The sequence below is a fragment of the Citrus clementina genome, unplaced genomic scaffold (assembly GCF_000493195.1).
Source record: "Citrus clementina cultivar Clemenules unplaced genomic scaffold, Citrus_clementina_v1.0 scaffold_3, whole genome shotgun sequence".
NCBI classification, from domain to species: domain Eukaryota; kingdom Viridiplantae; phylum Streptophyta; class Magnoliopsida; order Sapindales; family Rutaceae; genus Citrus; species Citrus x clementina.
The window spans coordinates 4,142,023-4,164,936 of record NW_006262339.1 but is presented as its reverse complement, the minus strand read 5'-3'; the positions used below and the strand labels follow the sequence as shown (position 1 = coordinate 4,164,936).

The following is a 22,914-nucleotide window of genomic DNA, read 5'->3' as shown; positions in this document are numbered from 1 at the left end:
AATGGCAAGAGTGTCAATAATTTAATGGTAGGAATGGTTTGAGGTATTTTTAAAAATATAGGGACTAAAATGACACTAATTTTAAAATATAGGGACTAAACGAGCTTTTACCATTTTATAGCATGTTCTAACTTTTATGTTCTCCTAAGGAGACAACTTCTTTCACTGTATCACGACATTTACACATTTTTAATTGAAGAAAAATTACTACTCATATTCTTAAACGATACTTATATTAAAAGTATTAGAACACTTTTAATATGTATCACTTGTATATTTTAAGTTAACAAAATATATCTATTATTCATTAAATTATTAGTTGCAGTTGGAAAATTAATAGAATTGTGACAAATTAAGTATTTTGCCCTTGAAATTTAAATTAAAGTAAAAATTTAGATTTATCCAAAAAATTAAGGTTAATTTTCAATACATAAGTTTTTTATTTTATTATTAATGGTACATATTTTTTTATAAGAATTATATTGTAAAAATATAAGTTTTCAATATGTCATTAATGGTACATAAGTTTCCAAATTATGATTAATAGTACATAAGTTTTCAATACATGTCATTAACAATTATATCATAAAAATTTATCTATATTATACCATAAAAAAATTATTGACAGTTCATATTATTAACAATTATACATATTATATCATAAAAAGTTCAAGTTAAAGCTTGAAGGAGCAAATTCAATTGTGTAGTTTTTTTTTAAGTCCCAATAAAATGGTATTGTTTCACACAAATGATATCCGTTCAAAAATAGATGATGTCGCTTTTTATCAGAGCTTCTTTTATTTTTAGCGAATCTCATTGTTTGGTAAATGGACCGACATATTATTTTTTATCATATAAATCAAAAGACATGTCATTTTTTACTAGATAAATGGGATGACGTGTCCTTTTTTTTTAAAAATATATATCAAAGCTTATTCTATCTTAAAAGATTATATTACCCTTATAATGTCAACACTTGTAAACGACAACTAACAAATTAGTAGATGGTAGAGATATTTTGTCACCTTAAGTATATGAGTGATACTTGTTAAAATTGTTTTAATATATTCTATATAAATGTCATTTAAAAGTATACAAGTAATAATTTTAAACCTTGGTTTCTTTCTTTAGGCTTTGAAACTTCATGAGCATAAACAATAATGATATTGATTTATTCATGCAAAGGAGCAGGGAGCCATGTAGATAACGGAAATCATCTATCTTAAAATGATTTAAACTAAGACATGCCGTTGAAACAAGCTGCCCCATAAAATGGCCTTATGAATTCGGTACTAAAAACCTAAGAACAAGAAAAGGTTTCGGTTCTGGTGGCTTTATATTTGACCCTGTGAGTTTTCAAAGACGGGGGTCACTGAATCACAGGGTTATTGACAGTATCAAGGAACATGCTCCCACTTCTGTGTGCGACAGACGGATGAAGAAGAATTGGTTAAATCAGAATGTAAAAAAAGAGGTTGCCATGTAAGCCGTCCATCTCATTTACGGAAGTTACTTGCTGTACAGATTCAAACATCCAACTTTTGCCATATATCCACTAATTACATCAGTCCTCAAACATGCCTTCATCTGATATGCTAGATGATTCCGTCCCATTAACTACAGGCTGATTAGAGAAACTAAGGCTGGAGGAGTCACTTAGAATGCTGTAATCAAAGTCGTCATCGTCGTCATCCCCGTTGCCGTGACCACTGGTTGAATCTTCTTCCTCTTCTTCCAGAGTAACACGTTTAGAACGTGCCTCTCTCTGCATTTTCTGCTTGATGACATCATCATAAGACATTTCATACCAAACCATGCCTTTGCCCACAATAGATTTATTGTGGGCATCCCTCATGCGCTCTTGCAAACTCTTCTCTGAGTTTTTCGGTTCTCCCCAATAGTCATAGCGGTACAAAGGATTTGAAGGATCATATTCGTCCTTCCCGAAGAAACTGTCTTCTTTATACCTCCCTGGCTCCTCCAATGGCAGTCCAAGAGCCTGCCGGCTGTAAAATACCAAAGTACTTACGCGTAAGAAAGAGAGAACTCAAAGATAATGCCAGTCCTCCATGGTCAGGATTCAACTCAAACCACATAACAAGCAGCATTACTATTGCCTTGAAAAGTTCGACTTTGTCAATCAAGTCAAAACAGCACATCAGGATACTTATTTGTTTCAACATTAATCAAGTCAAAACCTCTTGTTTGGTTCAAATGAAGCATGGGTGGCTAAACTAAGTTCCAAAGAAGAAACAATAAACAACAGTCCAAATTACTTATCTGGTGGCATTAGAGTCAAAAGTCAAAACAATGACACAACAAGAGAATTTACATGAAGGAACTATGAGCTACAATAGTAATTATGCAAGAGCATGTCCTGACTTGTGCAAGTTATTTGCTTGATGATTAATTTAGATGGCTCAGGTTAATGCAGTTGAAGACCAATTTATGATAGCAGAGGTCAATGGCACTACAGAGAATTGAGTACACAATTGCTGAAGGAAACAAAAGGCAGTAATATGTATACCAACTGATATCTCGGATTAATGCTCCTCTTTCCTCTAAAGAGCGACGCCAATGAATGAAATTATACTCATCCATTTCAAAATTTCGTCTCAGCTTATAGACTTTATATTGCTCTCCTCTCTCCTTGGCTTCCCTTTGTAATTTATTATGATGCTGAAAGAGAGGAAAACCAAATTCAGCTTCTAAAGAAGATGCATAATCCTCATCAGTAGAACTTAAAAAAGAAAAGTTTTAACATGTCAGCAGAAAATTGTTCACATCTCACAGTAACAAACAATTGCTCTAAAGTTTCTCTAAGTATCAATACAACCGACCTTGTCAATTTCAAATAATAAAATGTGTAAACCTTGTCAAATCTGCTTACCGTACCAATAAATTGGAAGACGTAACAAATGTAAAATACAAAAAGTGCATGACAAAAAATTTTCAAATCAAAAGGATAAGAAGCACATGAGATTTCACTTGACTACAACTGGATACCTCTCAAGTTCAGTACAGAAAACTCAAAGGTAAAAACATGAGAAAATAAGCATCAGAATGCAAAACAAGAACCAAATAAAATTGTGTAGGATCATAATTGCAGAAGAACATATTAAATGGAAGATGGCTCACATGAAGGAGCAACCATTTAAAAGGAAAAGTAAATCCAATAAAGCTCTAGAAATGCTTTCAAGTAATAAGAACATGAGCTACAGAAAATTAAGGGGATAGTTCACCTCACGCTCAGCCAAGGCAGCTTCCAAGTCAAGTTCTTTAACACTAGTTTTCTGCCAAAAATATACAGCAAACATCACCCAAATGCAAAAGAAAATAATATTATAAAATATAATACAAAAGTGCTCACCAGTATGATTTTTGGCAGTAAGGCTTTCTTATAATTAACTTTTGTATATTCAACACTGTTTTCATCATCAAACTCCTCATCATCAGTTAACTCTGATAACTTTTTGCCTTTGTATTTATCAGGATTGGCCTCCATGTCATCCAGAATCAGCTGCTCAGCATTATGGATCTGCCACAACTGAATTACACGCATAAAAGCAAGACAAAGAATGATCATCGCAGCTTAGAGAAGAAGAAGAACTATGACAGATAAGATGCCACTTAGAAGAAAAAAATGAAAAAGCAAGCATTCAATTGAGGCGTTAAAAAGCAACATATAAACAGTTTAATGTTCAAATATTTATTAAACCACGGTAGAGAATTTTAAATAAAGGGATACCAACTTATAAATGCTAAAATCATAGGAAGGTCATTCCATTTCCTGGTGCATATATGTGGTATTATCAAGCTAAAAGAAGCTACTTACCAACTGTTCAAGTACATTTTTATCTGCATCAATGAGGAAAAACAAACTAATAGATAGTAGTAGAAAGCTTGATCTAAGAGTACTCAGGTACCCAACTCCCCAACCAAAGAAACTCAAACGCAATGGAGATATGGGTATAGCAAATAATCACTTATATAGCAAACGCAATTTTGCATCTAAAACTTTAAACGCCTATTAGGTACATATGATAAAAACGATTTAAATTGTTCACAAATCATACATTTCAGCTATGTTAACCATTTCAGGTTCTGCGAACTCTAGAGACAGACACGTCTCTGTGTTTTTGTATAATAGTAAACTGCTCCTGAGATTCATATCAGAAAAGATGTTCCATGTACTATTCACAACTTAAAATTTAGAATGCCAACTACAAATTCATAAATTTTTTTTCCCCCGCTTTTAGTACCTTATCAACATAAGGGTGAGTTGACAACAACCCTTCCTCTTCTGGTTTGACTCCAGGATATTTCCTAGGAACAGGAGGTCTTCCACAATCTCGCTGTCAAGAGAAGTATGACAAATCAAAAACATAATCAAGGTATAAAACTTCAGATCTTAAAAGCATGCCAAATATTACATTATTACATAAGCACAATCCAGAAGAAACAAAATGTGTCAGAAAACTACTATGTTTTCTGCAGAGCATGTAATCATAAGCACCTCCTTTAAATCAAAAGCTACATATTTTTACCTTCTAATCAAACCAAGCAAGCAAGGTGTAACCCACCAACTAATCGTTACGGACCCATACAGTACTAGTTCACGAATCAAGTATCTGATGAGTACAAGGAAGATCAGTTGTGAAAATAGAACACAGCCTTATTGCCCTTGTAAAATTGTGAAAGTAATCCCAAATGAATCACTATAAAACCTTCTATGTACAACCAGCCCACAGCTACACCCGCACAAGAACACCAAACATCTCCCCCCCCCAAAAAAAAAAAAAAAATTCATAGAATGATATAGCACGCTTGATGTCAACATGAAATAACTTCGCTCAGATGTAATAAGAGAAGCACAACACACCCGTAATTCATCTGGATTTTTATCTTCATCACGGTGAAATATTGGTGCAAAGTCAAATCTGTTAAATCTGTGGACACGAAATGCCAGACACCAATAAGTAATAATTTCCAAACACCTTCACTGATTGATCATGAGGTTCAATAGTGTTTCATCTCAGTCACAGAAAAGCATTGCATATAAAGAAAAAAATAATCAGACAGAAAAATTGACATACATCAGGTGATCTATGTTCGGCTGAACAAAACGCATTTCAATAGGAAATCGAAACCGATAAGGATCTCTTTTTGCCTGTGAAAAAAATTTTTAAAAAATATATATCTATCAGTTAGATTGATGATATAACTATCATACTTACATATTTGATGACCTTAGCAAACAGTTGTTGCCAGAAAGAAGTGCAGAGATAAAGTTAAAAATAACTGAAAGTGCAAAGCACTGTTAACTCTTGCAATCAAATGAGATAACAAAAAGAAGGGGGTCGCAGTGGCATTATCCCAATAGCAACGTCTTATTGAGAAGAAAAATGATAAAACTAAAGGTCAATAACAATGTTAAGCAGCCAAGTAAGAAGAAAATGAGAACAACAAGAGATAATGCTCACCAGAATTTCAACAATGACATGCATGCCGACTTTTATGTGATGACGGATCCAGTACCAATCATTGCCTTTAATAGGGACCCACCTGAAACACAAAGAAGAGAATGTGGATATTAGGAATTTCTTTTTTCAATTTTTTGGATTGAAATAACATGTCTATTTAATGCCATCTGATTATTGTTGAATGATTTGGTAGGTTCAATTATCAAAACCTTTTTGGGTGGTACACGAGGTCTGAGGATTTGAATCCTGCTTACGTCAAGGTTTAGGAGATATTCCATTCACATTTATGTAATATTAGGGTTGACAAAAAAAGGGAGAGAGGGAGAAGCTACCAAAGGGTGAGACCCCTCAGCTTCTGAAGGTACTTTCTATGAATTATGCATTTACATTCAAAAAGGCACTAAAAGGAGTTGCAGACAACTCTTGATCATCTATTACTATCTTTTTTAATATAACTTTTTCCTTTCCTAGATTATAATGATAACTGAAGATAATGGGAAATGGAAAAATATTGCAAAGGGTACCCACCTTTACAGATGCACGCTATCCATAGCATAAACATGTTGACACAGACACAGATACAAATGCTTATATCAACTTGGAAACAAACTAACTTACAAAATTTCATTAATAATAGAAATGAACAGAATATGTAACAACAATTACCCATCATATACACCTCCAATGTCTACAAATGCTCCTTGATATAAGTGTACAGTAGTCACTTTGCCTTCACAAATCTGCATACACATTACCCATCAATCAATTTTTTATACATTAATCTGGAGAAATGACCATCAAGTTTAAGGAGATTAGGCGACCACTGATGTATTTCATATGTGACTTGTTAAAAGCAAACAATAACATAGCTAAAAAACATTACCTGTCCAGGATAGTAAAATGGAAGCTCATACTGCAGGGGGATAAAAAAGGGGCAATCAGTATATCATCATCCTAACACATCAAATAACTATTAAGATTTGCAAACTATATCTCAAGAACTTGAAATTTATCGTACCATGCACTCTTCATAATCTTTGCCTCTTTTCCTCCGACCAGGATAGTAATCTTGATCATACTGCCACAACACAACTAAACTTGCACCTTAATTTGAACTTTTTATAAACTTTGCCGACAAAATTGAGTAAAATCAACAAATAATGACAAAAAAGAATGATCCTTATAATTTTCTGCAAAGTCAAATCCAAATGTTTTCCCTGAACAACTCTAGATTATTTCTTAGTCTTCAAAATATGTTTTCAAACTGCGAACCAAATACAAAATAATATTATTAAATTTTTTATTTAAAAAAAAAAAATTTGTCGTAGTACCTTGTAAGATTCTTCTTCCAATCTATCTTTATTAGCAGCAACCCACTGATTATACTGCTTCAAGAAAACTCGATACCTATCGAAGTTAAACCCTCCTCTTTCGAATTTTGCCTTTCTCTCGAGCTCCCCAATCTCCACTCTTACATTCTGCAACTTATGCGCTTCCCTTATATACTCAAGCTCCTTCCGGTCCACCTCCCACCCTCGGGGCGGCCAATCCCTCGGCGCCACGTGTGTGACTAACAAGGGCGCAGCCCACACTGTCTCCAGCTTCTCCGGAATCTCGCCCTTGATTTCGAACTGCTTCTTGTACCACTCGTCTTCCGTAATCCCCATCTCTTTAATCTTCTTCATTCTGTAAGAAGGCTTCAGCATCTTGAAGGCTTCGACGGCCTCGGGGCTCTGGAGCGCCACCTCGTCACCTTCGTTGAGGGATTTGCGCGCGAAATCGGCTTCGGGAGTGAGGATTTCCTCCCACGGGGCCCATCCCCGCTCGATCCAGTTGCGTCGGCGGGCTTCGTCCTCGGTTTCTTTGTCCTTGGGGCCGAATTGTTCGAGGAAGGTCTCGTCCACGGGGAACTCGTCCGAGCTGAAGCATTTTGGCGGGAAGGACTTGGTAGTGGCTGCGGCGGGAAAGGTGACGTGACGGCGGTTGTTGTTGTTGTTGTTGTGGAGGAGGGGACGGTTAGGGTTTAGGGGTTTAGGGAAGGTGAAAAGGTGAGAGCTTTGGAGGATTTGCATTTTCGGAGTTGAGTGAGAGACGGTGAGAGTGTGGATAAAGCAGTTGAAAGTTCAAATATTTTCCTTCTTTATTAGGATTTTACGGCAGTGGAATCCCCCTGATTTTTGTATTGTTTTAAGTGGATTACAAGTTACATTAATCGTAATTAGGCAACACTACACCCTCTTCATTATTATTATTATTATTATTATTATTTTAAATAAAGAGAATTTTCATTAACTATTTACTGAGATCAACCCAACGATATAACATTCAGGAAGGATCTTATAGATAGATAGATAGCTTTATCATTAGCATGCTCCAAAAAAGAGTGAATTAAAAAGAAAGAAAAAAAAAAAGAACCAATATGTCCTTCAATTAAACATTAGTCATCAAATCTAACTTGTCAAGCAAATTAACGTTGAAAAATGTTGATAGGGGATACGTATGATTCTACCTTCCCCATATCCGTTTTCTTCACTAACAAAGCTAAAATATACTATATACATAAATCAACTCAATAAACGGAGGAGGTTTTATGAACTCAAACGAGATGTTTGGCTTAAAAAAAGCAGCCACCCACCCACCCACATTGTTGATGTCTGCAGTTTACCCCCTTCAGCTTTAGATGATCATGATGATAGATGGCTTAAGAGTAAAATTTGAAGCTCTTGGCTTCTAGTATGAGCGCCCTTAATCCACCAATAGGGGCCAGAATCATCAAAGCGACACCAACTATTATGCAGAACTGCAAATATATATATATATATAGAGAGAGAGAGAGAGAGAGAGAGAGAGAGAGAACAAACATTAACATTAAAATTTGCTGACTAAACCCAAAATCACAGATCCGCGTCCATTTAAGAATTTTCAAACATACCCAATTAGTGATCCATGATAAGCTGAATCTTCTTGGTTTGTAGATGGCTAGCCAAATGATGCAAGGGATCTGCAGTATGCCAACAGAGATTTGTATGGTAAGTTTGTAGTTTGTTTGAATAATGTGGAGAAACTGGACGGATTAAGAGATCACTTTACATACATAGTATGTAGTTGGTGCAAAAGCTAATCCTCCGAAGAAACTGAGCAGCCCACCAAAGAAGGGAAATGTCATTGCTATGAACATTGTAAATCCTGCATTCAATTAAAGAAAATAATGCGATAGCCATTTCATTTAAATTACTGTAACATCAACACGCATGCATGAAGCTAAAGTTGGGAGGAGGATGCAATGTTTGCTGCTCACCAACATATATAGTTCGTGTGAGGAAGCGAAGAATCCTGGTTGGTTTGAAATGCAGCTTCTTCACCAGAAATGCTTCCAACATATCAAACACTGGCATGGCGTAAACCTGATAGCTTCCAATGACATGAACAACAACAAACAGGTTAGCAGCTGCAATTAGCCAACGAGGCTTCTCAAGGGACATGAGTACGTTGTCCTCAACTTGGTTGCCAAACGCCCAATAACCAACCATAGCAACTGGGAAATAGCAGAAGGCAACAAGGAGATAAGCAATAACAACTCCTTTCCACATTGGTTTCTTCGACGGTTTCTCCGGCGTAGAAGGGATCGATGCCTGAATCTCCAAGACCACATTGTGCCCAGCAAAGGCAAAAGCCACATCGCCCAACGCACTGAAGAAATTGAACACGTTTCCTGTTGTTTTTGATGCCCTGAGTCCATAATCGACATTTGGTAGAGCCCCTTTATGAAGACAAGCTACCCAAGCAATAACAGAGTAACTGTAATTGAACGACAAAATTTCATATGTCAGCAAAGTAATTTTATCAGCATATATATGATATGACTGTGAGTTCATTCTATATTCCTTATTCACATATACCTTATGGACATAACAGCAGCTGCTAGTGACACTACCGCGACGGAATTGAAGCTGGGGAGATGAGAAAGAACAAAGTGGACAGAAGCAAAAATCATGATGAAGTAGGTGAGTCTGATATCTTTGCAGCTAGGGCAAACGGTATCATGGAATTTCTTCAAACATTGACCGCCGGTAAGCATGTACATAATGTCCACACCAACTTCAACCAACAGTTGCTGGGGTACTATGATCCAAAGCCCTAGCTTTTCACCAAATGCATGCTGCCCCAGCTCATAATACCTGTCGAATCTTTTTCCAGGCACCATCTCATGCATCTCCACCATTTGCCACAACGTATATAGAGTGATGATCCAGGACAAAACTATTACGGCAATCCCAGGACCCCTATAATAAGAGACCACACCAAAAATTTAACCAGCAAACTTGCGTTTCTGATTTCAATGCTACATGTAATAATTATATGATTGCATGCTAACAATTTTTTATATTCTGCATGGCCTTGCATTAAGCCTTGGACAGATCTGAAGTGCACGACGAACTAGAGGTTTTTTGTTCACTTCCAATATCTACGATGCCGTGTAGTCGGATATATATTTTTTTGGTTTAAATTTTGTTAATTTCCGAGGGAAAACAAAAAGTAAGAGAAAGAGAAAAATGTATATTATTTTCTCCTTAGTAAAATTTAAGAATTAATTTGATTGATGGTTATTATATGAGAATGTTAAAGCAACTAAATCTTTTGTTACAAATGCACTTGTACAAGCTCAGATTTTACGAATGTAGATGAGGAAAATATCTCATCTTGCACATGTGAAACCCAATGGAAATTCATGATAATTAACTTGTGAAAAAATAGAAATAAAAAATAAAAACTTCCCCTCGACTTTAAAAAAAAATAGTAATAACGATAAACAAATAAAAAATTCAAATCTAAGAATATTAATATATATATATATATATATACTATCGATAGTTACTAGTGATTAAAGAAAAAAAAAATTCAAACAAACTTTCTCATTAGTCTGCCTTTGGGGTCGCAAAAAATGAAAAAACGAAATAACTAAAATTGTTGAGTTATTATTGATATAATTTTTTAATAACCAAACTATTTTGCATGAGGGCATAATTATACAATAACGTTACCATCCAATTTCAGACATGGCATACGGGAGACCCAAAACTCCGGCACCAACCATGGCGGTGACATTGTGGAAAGCAGAGTACCACCATTTTGCATTACGAGACTTTGTGATGGGAAGCCAATCGTTCAGTGCTTTTTCATTCTCTGGTGCTGCTTCTTTCCGCTTCTGAGTTTCCGCCATTTTTTTTTTTTCTTTCGGTTTCGCAAGGTGAAGTATTAGTTAATGAAGCCAAGGACTAAGTGTTTCTTTTATGCTGCTGATACGTGCAAGTGTAGGACGGTTTCTGATAACCGGAAGTAAGAGAAGATTTGCGGGAATGGGAAGTGCAAGAAGTTCAAGTAGAGTTTGTTTCCCGTTCAAACTGAAATTGTCTTTTTTATTTTTATTTTTTCAAATCCATTATTATTGTTCATTTTTATATTAGGCTTGAGTTTGTGTACGGTCAATAGTAATTTTCGATGATTCCCATTTGAGAGATCTCGCGCTAATCGGTAAATATTGAAGGAATCCTACGGGATCTTAACCGTCTGCTTTAGCCAAAACCTCTTATAAGATTCAGTAAACCCATTTTTATCTTCAGATTTAAGGCAATAGATGATCTTTCTAGTGAAAAAAAAAAAAAAAAAAAAACAACAGGCAGTCATATTAGTTGTGCGCCGGAAAATAGAAACAGATATCGTATTTGAAGGAGAAAGATTTGATATCTTTATTGTTTGAAACTAATTTTAAAAATCTAAAAATCATATATTTTGTAATTTCACATTGTATTAAACTAACTTTAAAACTCCTCACGTTTAATCATCATCAAATACAAATTCCTTCTCAGCCTATTAGTACTATCCACATATTCAAAAAACTTCGAGCACTACCCATACATACATCCAAAAAACTTTTTGAGTGTATGAGTTTGAATCCAACTTCCCCCCTAATTGATTGGGTAGGGATAAAATTTCTCTCATTGTTAATACTGGTCAAGCAAATATCCAATAATTTAGAAAGAAAAATCGAACCATTTGGGAGTGCTGGGTGGATAAAACAATACTCATTATTGAATTCATCAACAACATTACTAAAGCCCCATAGGCCATTATGAAAAAGTCTTGCGGTTCCTTTGGACGTTAATTACTCTAGACTTCCATTTCCATGTAAAGATTTTTTTTTTTTCCGAGTACGATCACTGGCTCCGCCGAGCACACAACAATTTACAATATTTTTTTTATACTTTAATCTCATTATCAAGTTCGAATTTGAACCCCGCCGGAAATCACCAGTGATGCCACAACATAGGAAGTATGTTCAACTAATTTACCTGACATGCAAATCCGTTACGACCAGCTAGTGTCGATAGCTACTTGAGAATATTAAAATCTAAAATTTATACAAAGTAGTTACCAACGGGTTAAGCATGTTTCAGAAAAGGTTGCAGCTAAAAGAACATCTGGTTGCACAGAAGGAAACCGCCAGAATTGATTCTCTGTTTTTGCCTCCATCTTTCGAGGAGAAAATCCTCATCTTTCTGAAGTTTGAGATACTCATCTACGTCGCGGTGGAACCTTGTTGTTCCATTTGGCATTAACTGGCTTTGGCAACTTTCAGGTTCTACATATTTACTCCATTTATCTTCTCCGAAATTTATTGAAGATACATCCAAAACTACCGGGCTCCAACTCCCACGGCTGCTGTTGGAATGATAACTTAAATCCTGTGCAGTTGATTCCTATTATATTAGGTGGGCAACAAGGGAAGGCAAGTGTGAGAGAATGAGGCAAATTAAAAAAAAAAAAAAAAAGCATAGATTTATTTCATTAAGATTACCTGGCACCCATCCAAAAATTTAGTTTTTGGAGTTGCCTGTGGTTGGGTCTTGGTCTTGCAAGATTGGGAAGAAGCATCATTGGTAGTCTCCCACTGCAACCAAGGCAGAACAACCCCATCCATTTCGGCAGGAAGAGGCTTAGACATTGTTGGACTCTGAAATGTTTCCGTCTTTGTTATTCCTCCAAGAGTTGAACTTGTATCACTCCTCTCTCCGTCTAATGATGAAATATCCGTATCTTCTACATTTGAAATGAAGTCCTCGAAGTATTTTTCTGCCTCTTCTGTCAATCGCTTAGACACCCTACTTCTGTCATTACTCCTCTGGACAACAAATTACACTCATCAATTACGGTCAAAGGAAAGCCAATCCATTATCCTGCAAATCTAGCATAGAGCAGAAAGGAGAGAACAGAAAAGAGATGTTACCTTTCTCGCACAAGACGGTTTTTCTACAACTGAGACTTTTGGATCTGGCAGTAATTCCTGTACAATCTTAGAAAGTTCCCTACCACGTTGTTCCTCCAACAGTATTTCAGCTAATAGTTCTTGTTTACGCTTCTCTGACTGCATCTCAAAAAGTAAGATCCGTCACCTCAAAGTGCTATATGTAAAGGCATAATGTCAACAAAAAAATATATATATATTTATTGCATGAAACTTCACGATAAATGCATAAATTAACAATCGTCGCTATTTGCTGGGTAGGAAAAAAAAAATGGAATGACATTAAAAGTGCTGATAAATGGTGTTCTCTCACCAGCCATAAGTTGGTCATATTACATTATCGACAAATAAGTAATTCTAGATAATTTGTCTACGGAATTAAAGATAAATGCAGACATATTCCCTTATATAAGCAATTTAAGAGTAAAAAAGCAGGAAGCAAAGGATGCTAACAATAGTCAAAGGAGAATTATAAATTCAATTTTACAAGATACAACATATCAACATCTCAAAAGGATTTATTCAACAAATATTATCCTACATGACCAGTATGCTGAAAGATTAACAAGCCACTATGAGATCTGGCACCTGTTCTAGTTTTGCTGCATAGTTCCTTCTGATGGTAGAAGCAGTCTGAAGAGCACCAATGTTTTTGGACTGCAAACATTTATCATTTGTTTTTGTTTTGGTCATTCCCTGCACAAGAAAGAACCCCAACAGTTTTAACAGAAAAACACGATGGGCTGCAAGTGTAATGAAAAGTGGGTGTAGAGGACAAACTTGTTCAAGCTCCATCTTGATCTCCTCCACAGCATGTCTAAGTTCTTTCCGCATGACATCATACAACCCACCATTCAAATCATCCCCAATGGGATGCTCTAGCTGAGGGATAAGAAAAGCAACTAGTGAAATTCACAAATAAAATGAACTGAGTCAGTGCTCATAGCATAATTTCATTTGTTTACAAGATCTCCAACCTTCTTCTGCGCATAAACCGCTTGTATGGTCCTCTCAATTCCATTTTTGGCACAACGAGAATCCCTCACTTCATCGTCAGTTAGGGCTGAAGACTGGCTCTGGAAGGTCCATTAAACATTTAAAATTTGGTTCAATGCCAAAATCAGATCTGATGACAATCTCTTAACCAATAAAGATTCTCTTTACAAAATTAAATTTAAAAATACAAAAATAAAAAATCATATGGAGTGGGAAAACCCCAATTGCCATTTGTCTACTGAACAATGATCAACTGTTGTTACAACAGAATTTTCAAAAAGGGCTGGAGGTGCTTACAGAATAGCCATCATTGTACTTCAAGTCTTTATGGCTAAGGGACCTTCTCAATGCTGGCCCATGACTTGCAGCTGCAGGCCTCTGTGATAAGGCCGACAGACCATAGCTATTAATGTTATTCTTCAGACTAGAACGATTGCCTGAATTCTGAGAATGATCTAACTCACTCTGCCATTACAAGAATAACAGACATATAAAGATTAAAACAAACAAAATATAATCTCCAATTCACTTTAGCCAGCAAGAAAGAGCCATGTTACTGCATCGTCAAAGACTTATTGGATTTACACTCAAGCTGATCATAACACATGGATGCAACTAGAAATCCTTCAACAGAAAAAAGAAAAAGATGATAACAACAAAAATTTATGATTTCACATGCACAACCATTAAATGATAAAATAGAGAAGAACCTAGAGTCTCCTTCCAGTCAAAATTTGATAATTTTACTTAAAACATTCACATACACATATAAGTAGTGCAAATTCATAAACTGGCCGCTATCTCATCATTTGCTTTTACTATTTGTGACCCACTGTAATTAAAGTGCCCAAGATACTGTCTTTCTTTTTCCGGGTAGGACCTAAAACAATACATTGAATTGATTCGATGTAGCCCTCTCTATACATAGAAAACAAACATGTTCAAACTCATATTATACATAAACGTTATTTGTTACATGAACATCTTCCGGTCCACATTGACGCACTTGAAACAAAAAATCGCTTAATATAATCACCAAAAATTCGAATGCATATTAAAAGAACTAAAAACTTCTCTAATTGAAAAGCTAAGAGCATTGAAAGAACTTCAACAACTTAGCCACCTCTGGAACATAATTAATCAACAGAAAAATAACTATAAATCGAACTAATCAAACAGTAAAAAATGAAATCTTTAGACGACTTTAAAAAAAGGGCATGAAAAGCTCACCTCAGAATCGCTAATCTGATACCGAACCGCCGAGACGGACCTTCTCCTCCTCGAATTATTATTGCCGGTATTATTATTACTTCCGGAAATCACCCTTCCTCCAGCAGAAGAATCACCGCCGTTGCCCTTGGTTGCCTGCCTCGAAACCGACCTCCCTCGTCTCACACTCCCTCCGCAGCCGCTACCAGTATCCCCAACATCTTTTCTACCTCTGACGTCGCTGTTACTCGAAGAACCCGACCTTCCTCTATCGGCGGAAGAGTCAAAGAACTCAATCGCCAGATCGTCCAGGCTGATTTCCGGGAAACCCGATCCTCTCACCGTGTTCACGAACTTCCCTCTCGGAGCATCCTCGGAAAACACATCGTGCGCCGGCAGCGGCCTCGAGAATCGGCTGAGGCTTCTGGAGCGGCGGTGAGCTGTGGTGCTCCGGTTGGACGAGGACGAGGAGTCATCAGTCGTCGAGTTCGATGACGTCGCGATAGGCGTCCTCTTCGTAGTGGATTTAAACGCTGACGTCGCCATGTCCAGTAGAGAACAAGTCAGTAAATATTATTGGCTATTAGTCATAAATTTGAATAATGAAATACTAACATAAAATGAATTAAAAAGGATAGAATTTAATGTGAGGGTTTCCGAGATTTAGTTTGAAGAAGAGAATTAAATGTAGAATACAGCAGGAAGAAAGAGAGAGAGAAGTTTTGAAGAGGGGGGTTGGCGGAGTGATCGAAATTTGGGGAAATTTGAAAAACGTAGCTATTTTAATTTTAACGATAGTGCTAGGGCGGTTTTAGCCCTGCACTTTGGTTGGAAATTTCGACTCTACCATTGGCTCACTGTTTGTTTGCTTTGTTAATACTTGTTCAAGACTCGAGAGTCTCGACCTCCTCCAGTCGAGGTTCTGGTTTCCTTTTGCCACTTGGAGCTCGAATGGAATGAACAAAAACAGCTGCTCTTCTGATTAAATTTATTTTCAGTGTAACGCAGACATCAAATATTATGATGATTGACTTCCTCTATCATGATTTCATTACTCTGTATGTTTCGTTAGTAAAGATACGGCAACAAAAACGGACATACGGCCCATTTATAAATTCGAATTCTAGATTGCGTGTATACACCATGCACATTTTGCTCTCTAATTCTTTTGAACGCCAAAAAATTAAAATTAACACAACGTTAGTTACAGGTAGTCATTCGCATGTTCATATTTTTTTTTAAGGCAAATGCTAAGTTACAATAATTGTAACATACATCTCTCATGTAAACCACATAAATTATGGATCCTACAATTTTGTGTGATTCACATGAGAGATGTATGGTACAATTATTATAACTTAGAAGCTCCCTTTTTTTAATAGGTCAAATACATACACGTTGACAATATTATCGTTTTTAAACGCACACATTATTACCGTTCTCATGGACGTAAAATGTAACCCATAAGAACTGATAAAGCAAAGAACTTCCTATCATCAAACCCAGGTATGTCCAGTTCAGCATACTAAAAATCCCAGGACCCGAAATTTGGAAATACAGAACTTTTAAAGAAAAACAAAAATATTGGGGGAAGGGTAAAGCGCTATTGAAAGAGTGTACATAATCGAGAGAGAATGAAATAACAGCTGAAGAACAGGTCTTCGATACTAACTAGATGAAAAATTATAAAAGCAAGTTTCCAATAGACAATTGTTTTCTCGCTAACAAAACATAAGTTGGTTCACCAACTCTTCTTGCATACTACAAGGGAAAATCTAAGCACAACCCTGCATGAGCAGGTAAGGCTCTGGATAATGTCTTGGAAACAATTTTATTTAAACTCAGACCCTCTACATAGAAACACAAACACCACATTTAGCGCAAAGAAACACCACACTTAGCACAACTAAGCGTGTTACATACTCAAGCCACGCCGAGTAAGTTACTGGGTCTTCGCCATGTGGACAATCAAATCCACCACACGAGTACTGCAAAACCACAAAACCATAAAAATTTCTTAAGTGTTAAAACTTAACATTCCATCACCTCAAAAGCATCAGTAACCAATTTTAAATTGTATTTTTGTACCAGTGCCAGCAAAGAACATAACAAACATAAGGAGTTCAGAACTTTACCTGTAGCCCCACTCATTGTCATACCATGAGACAAGCTTCACAAATTTCTTACTCAAAGCAATACCAGCCTTGGCATCAAAGATACTTGACCTGCAAAATCAAACAGATAGCAAATTAATTCAATTGGTCATCTTCAACGACGGTTGCGAAAATGGTAAATATAACTATATAAGCTTATGCATATTTATTGTCCAAATGTAGGCCCATGGAAAAGAGGCGATAAAATCCCATCTGAGTCTCTTACCCCATAGATGAGTCATTCAGTGTCTCCAACAAACCATAAGAAAACAAAAGGTACATATCTTGAGAATCATTTCTAACAGTATGAATTACTTACCTACTGTCACCAACAAAGTCGGTGGATACCACATCATCCTCAGTGTATCCCAAGATACCCTTTAGTTTCCCCTCTGACTCCGCCCTGAGAAACACACAATATATTATATTCAAGATGATAGTAAAAGCCAAATGAGTTGCAACACCGAGAATCACAATTAATTGTAACTGATAATTTTGAGCACCTAAAATATATTAATAACCTAAACATCCCAAGTAATAGATAAAATAATAGGTAAAATTTTATGTGTAGCACATCAATTACAAATTAGAAATTCCCCTTACTTGATGGCAGCTTTGATTTCATCATAAGAAGCGTCCTTCTCCAGCCTCACTGTGAGGTCAACCACTGAGACATCAACAGTGGGTACACGGAAAGCCATACCAGTCAGTTTTCCATTCAAAGCAGGCAAGACCTTTCCAACAGCCTGAATTTTAACAAATGGATTTGGAAAAATAGAATAAGTTACCAAATAGTGAACTGAGTAATCTAAAACAAGCACCACACCATCATCATAAACGAATAAGGATGTATCAACATAATTGCAATTTGCAGCTATGCCTTGATCACTGACCATGCAAAGTCCATAACAGAAATCAACAATGTAACTTGACATTCATTGATCTAATCACTGTTGAAAGGAATGAGCTGTCTGCCAAAGACCACAGAAGCACACGGAAACATTCCCAGTGGGTGGAAAAAATACCTTTGCAGCTCCAGTACTGCTAGGAATGATGTTGAATGAAGCAGCCCTGCCACCTCTCCAATCCTTTGATGATGGCCCATCCACAGTTTTTTGGGTCGCTAAATAAGCATAATAAAAAGCGTAATAAATATACACTTGCATAACTGCCTTCAACAAATCAAAAGGGAAAGCAATTTTAATCGACAATACCGGTAATAGAGTGAACAGTGGTCATCAAACCCTCAACAATGCCAAACTTGTCATGAATGACCTGCAAACAACCACAAGCAAGAAAACTTATCACCCCCGGCTTGTGTAGTCAGTACACCTAAAAAGTAGAAACAAGAAGGTATAAAACAAAAGAACCTTAGCAAGGGGAGCAAGGCAGTTGGTGGTGCAGCTAGCATTGGACACAATGTTGAGCTCTGGTTTGTACTCGTGCTCATTGACACCCACAACAAACATAGGAGCATCCTTGCTGGGGGCTGAGATGATAACTTTCTTAGCACCACCCTGATAGACAAACCAAATTTATTAAGATTACTTGCATGAACAAGGATGATACACATAAAATCAAAGTACAGAAAACCTTCACAACATAATCAGACACAGCCAAAAGAAGTCTACAAGTTAAGTGTAGTATCCCTTTATTATTTGCCTTTACTTCTTATCACACTATGCCATTTCACAAAAGCATACACAGATCAAAGAGGCAGTTACATACAATAATAATTGGAACAAAAATAATTGGAATTTATGAAACATTCGCAGGAAGTAGTTAGTTCACAAAAAATACACTTAGCATATATGAACATTTCAATTATGCCATATTTATCATCAGCAAAGATGCCTTATACATATGGATAAAACTCATAAAAAGTAGCAATCATGAAAAACAAGATCAAGTAATTACACATACAGAAAACAAGTATTCAACAATACATGATTCCAACAACTACATATCAAGTAACTGTGAGACTCATTAAATTTTGAAGGACAAACCTTCAAATGGGCAGCAGCCTTATCCTTGTCTGTAAAGACTCCAGTCGACTCCACAACATACTCGGCTCCAGTCTCAGCCCATGGGATCTCCTCTGGGTTCCTAATATTATTATCGTGATGTAAAAGTTAACCATCTTAACTACAATTCATCTTTAAAGCCATACATACAAACAAATATATATATAAGTTTGTAAAAAGCTGCTTAAAAACACGCTCACCTAACACCGAAAACAGTGACAGGCTTCTCACCAAAGAGAAGGGTCTTATCGTCCTTAACCTTCAATTCATGGTGCTTCCATTGACCGTGAACACTGTCGTACTTAAACATGTATGTCTGCAAGAAAAAAAGAGAAAAATTCAATTAAATCACTTATTAATAAACAGTAAAAAAAATCTCATCCAAGTAAAATTTAAGCAAAAATTACCATGTAATCGGTTGTGATAAAGGGATCATTAACAGCAACGAGTTCAACATCGTCCCTCTGCAAGATGACTCTTGCCACCAGCCTACCAATTCTTCCGAATCCTGTGTTATTTCATCAAGAAAACATACACAAACATCAGATCCTTCCTCGTAACATCACATAGAAATTCAAACTTCACAAGATCGTACAGAGTTAAGATCTATTACCGTTGATTCCGATCTTGACCTTCCCTGCACATCGTCACACAAAAAAAAAAAGCAGATAAATAAATAAAATGAGATGTAAAACGAAAATTAAATCTCCAAAAACCAGTGGAAATGGAAATAAATTAAAAGTACCCATGATTCTCGAGAGATGAAATTGAGCGGTGAAAGAGTGGTGAAGAAAGTTGTAGAGAGTAGAGAGAGCAGTCGTGGTGGAAAATGAGCGAATGGGGGGTTTAACAATTTAAAAGGAAATGAACCGGATACCGGAGAAACCGGTTGCTAAGATAGCACCTTCATGTTAGCTTGAGGTGTAAAATGACATAACGGTGCGTTTATTATCCGAAGCCGTCAGATCTTGGCCCGTGAGTTGTCGTGATAACGTGTGGTCCGTGCGATCGTTGTCAAAACAACGAAAAGTAATTTGTATTCTCTAGGAAACGGCTTTTCATAATCTGCTCGTTTAGAAAAAAGTTGAAGGTCTGTATAGTGGCCACGTCACTATTTTGCTGACAATGTGCAACTATTCGGTTGACAAGTGGGTGTATTACCTCAGGTTCTAGAATTATCACCGAATCCCACAACTTCTTGGGGGTGGCAATTTGGGACTTCATTTGTTTATTCGGATTCGATGTGAACTAAATAGATGTAGATTTAAAAAAATTAATTAATTTATTAAAATAGTGAATTTAGTTGATTTCACTAATTAAATCAATAAAAAAATGTGTTCAAAGATATTGATTTATTTATTTGTTTAATAAATAAGTTATAAATGAATTAAATACAATTATGATGTGTTTACTTGAGGGTTTAGAGAATGAAAATGAAACTCATGTTTAGTTGGCAAAATATAATTTAAAAATAAAAATAAAATGTGTGAGTCCCACACAATTTGAGAATAAAAAATGAGAATCTCATTCTCGTGGGGGATTGAGAATTGTGATTCTCATTCCCTAAACTGATTTTTATATCCCTATAATTTTTTTATATTTTTTGAATTACTCTCGTTCAAATCATTATTAATTTTATTATTTTAAATGTCATTATTAATATTAAATTTTATTAACTTTATTGTTTTAGTTATTATTAATTATTGTTATTATTATTTTTATTAATATTATCATTATTATCATTTATTATTATTAATTTTATTTTTTAATTATATCATTTTTATAATAATATTTATACATGTATTTAGTTAATGAAAATTACATTATTTAATACTATGGGTATTTTGATAAATTGATTTTCATTCACATTCATCATTCCCATTTATTTTGCCAAGTAAACACATCAATGTCATTCCAAAACATTATCATTCTCATTTATTTTTGCCAAGTAAACATTAGAATCTCATTCTCATTCCAGCTCATTCTCATTCTATGAAGTAAACGCACCATTAATTTGTTTAAAAATTATTTGTTATTCATTTAATTTAATTATATATTTATTTTTAGATATGTATGAAAAAAATTCAAATGTGGAAGGCGAATATAGTAATTATAATTGATAATAAATTTTCAATTTGTGGTCTTTTTACATTTTATTTTACTTAATTATTGTTCATTAATTATTTTTTAAATCAATTCATATTCAATTCTATTTGTAATGAGTTCATTAAAGAATAAACAAATAGTAAATAAATTCATAATCGAATCAATTTGTTTATTAATTCTACTAAACTAATTAAACTAGTCAAACTGAATGTTCGTCCAATAAACAAATCAAATACATATCCGTATAATTTTAACTAAATTTATTTATGATTAATTCATTTATTCATTTTACCGTCCTATTAACCCATGGCCATTTATTAGGTCCACGAAGGCAAAGCCTTTGATTGAATAAAAAAAAAGCCTTTATTTTATTAATATAATAATTTTTTTTGGGTTAAATTCATTCCTCCCCACTTTGTTTTCCAAATTTCAAATTATCCCCTAATCATTTGTAAGTGTCATCAACCAACCGTTTACTCCACCGATGAACTGAATCTATCAACCGTTTTTTTTTTTTCATTGTGTCAGTTGTTGTTAATTCATCACTGTTATAATTTGAACATCATTTTTCTGATATAAAATTTGAAAATCAACTACCACCAATTAAAGTTATCATCATTAAGAGACGACAAGTAAGGTGTGCACAATTATCATTGTGTAGATCAATTGAACATAAAAAGTAATTGATGTGGCAACCCGGCAACGCACCATCTCACTTTCAGCCATATGATGATTATAGGATCATGTGGTGGCGGAATTTTTAGTCTTTATTTTCCAACTAAGTACTAACTGTGATTTATATATGAGAATGATGGAAAACGTAGATGAATATACTGTTAGACGGGCTTTAAAACACAGCTCCATTGGTATAGACGTATAGTGCCTAAATTTTTATTATGTAAAAAAAGGCTTCAAGGGCATGAGTCATGAGTGTTTCAATTTATACAGTAGCTAAACAACGAAAACCAGCTACTAGAAATGACAAATGAAAACAGAGAGCAAAAAAGAAGAGAAAGAAAACAAAAAAAAAAAAATGAAACCCAAGGCCTGCACAGGATAATATCCTTAAAATAAATTTACCACCTACTGGAGTGCTTTAGGTCTGCTGGTAACTGCTTCTCAGAATCAACGAGCACGAATTTCTGGGTAAGCACAGGGTGGAAATTTCCCACGTAGGATAAGTCTCATTTCCTTTCAAATTTCCAACTTCAAGAGTGAACTTTGAGAGAAAATTTCTCATTCACTCAAGCACTATTTTGAGAAAATAAAATTATATTTTAAAGTATTAACGGAATAGAATCCGAAACTCACAAGAATTCTCACTTTCTCTAAGTAGGACCTACTCAAAATGTGGCCTCAAAATAACATGATATGTTATTTTTTCAACATATTTGCCTTTAAAAACGTATTGCTATTTTCTGTAATCTCTTTCTAAACGTAGTTCCACTAGCCCAGTGGCTGAGTTCTTGAGTTTGTAAAAGCGATTAAGAGCGCGAGTCAATAGTGTTTCAAATTGCGTTTCTAAAAGCTTTATTAAAGAATTTCTTTAAATTACGTTAATCACCTTAAGACGACAAGATGATATGTTTTTTATATATTAGGTTGGTAATATTGACACATGTCTGACTAATTATGGACAA

General features: G+C 35.3%; 4 protein-coding genes across 4 annotated transcripts; all 4 read right to left on the bottom strand.

The window, feature by feature from the left end:
• Positions 1 to 1,446: 1,446 nt before the first annotated feature.
• LOC18049154 (protein PLASTID TRANSCRIPTIONALLY ACTIVE 10) lies at positions 1,447 to 7,666 on the bottom strand. Its single transcript, XM_006439990.2, has 12 exons — positions 6,815 to 7,666; positions 6,502 to 6,561; positions 6,367 to 6,396; positions 6,150 to 6,223; positions 5,484 to 5,565; positions 5,097 to 5,170; positions 4,883 to 4,949; positions 4,263 to 4,355; positions 3,371 to 3,547; positions 3,243 to 3,293; positions 2,528 to 2,679; positions 1,447 to 2,006 (listed from the first exon to the last, which is right to left on the bottom strand). Exons 1-12 carry the CDS (start codon positions 7,553 to 7,555, stop codon positions 1,565 to 1,567), a joined length of 2,043 nt encoding a protein of 680 aa, XP_006440053.1. The 5' UTR covers positions 7,556 to 7,666; the 3' UTR covers positions 1,447 to 1,564.
• A 487-nt stretch (positions 7,667 to 8,153) lies between these two features.
• Positions 8,154 to 10,715, bottom strand: LOC18049153 (lysine histidine transporter 1). Its single transcript, XM_006439989.2, has 6 exons — positions 10,526 to 10,715; positions 9,383 to 9,766; positions 8,782 to 9,281; positions 8,578 to 8,669; positions 8,416 to 8,484; positions 8,154 to 8,283 (listed from the first exon to the last, which is right to left on the bottom strand). Exons 1-6 carry the CDS (start codon positions 10,702 to 10,704, stop codon positions 8,185 to 8,187), a joined length of 1,323 nt encoding a protein of 440 aa, XP_006440052.1. The 5' UTR covers positions 10,705 to 10,715; the 3' UTR covers positions 8,154 to 8,184.
• An 836-nt stretch (positions 10,716 to 11,551) lies between these two features.
• On the bottom strand, positions 11,552 to 15,982 carry LOC18049152 (uncharacterized protein DDB_G0284459). The gene is made up of 8 exons (XM_006439988.2): positions 15,013 to 15,982; positions 14,080 to 14,247; positions 13,764 to 13,862; positions 13,567 to 13,668; positions 13,375 to 13,482; positions 12,769 to 12,906; positions 12,340 to 12,663; positions 11,552 to 12,241 (listed from the first exon to the last, which is right to left on the bottom strand). The coding sequence occupies exons 1-8, from the start codon at positions 15,535 to 15,537 to the stop codon at positions 11,951 to 11,953; spliced, it is 1,755 nt and encodes a 584-aa protein (XP_006440051.1). The 5' UTR covers positions 15,538 to 15,982; the 3' UTR covers positions 11,552 to 11,950.
• Positions 15,983 to 16,608: 626 nt separating this feature from the next.
• On the bottom strand, positions 16,609 to 20,022 carry LOC18049151 (glyceraldehyde-3-phosphate dehydrogenase GAPC1, cytosolic). The gene is made up of 12 exons (XM_006439986.2): positions 19,914 to 20,022; positions 19,782 to 19,805; positions 19,576 to 19,676; positions 19,369 to 19,484; positions 19,151 to 19,250; positions 18,515 to 18,661; positions 18,359 to 18,419; positions 18,170 to 18,267; positions 17,748 to 17,890; positions 17,464 to 17,547; positions 17,127 to 17,216; positions 16,609 to 16,979 (listed from the first exon to the last, which is right to left on the bottom strand). Exons 1-12 carry the CDS (start codon positions 19,915 to 19,917, stop codon positions 16,934 to 16,936), a joined length of 1,014 nt encoding a protein of 337 aa, XP_006440049.1. The 5' UTR covers positions 19,918 to 20,022; the 3' UTR covers positions 16,609 to 16,933.
• Between the last annotated feature and the right edge of the window lie 2,892 nt (positions 20,023 to 22,914).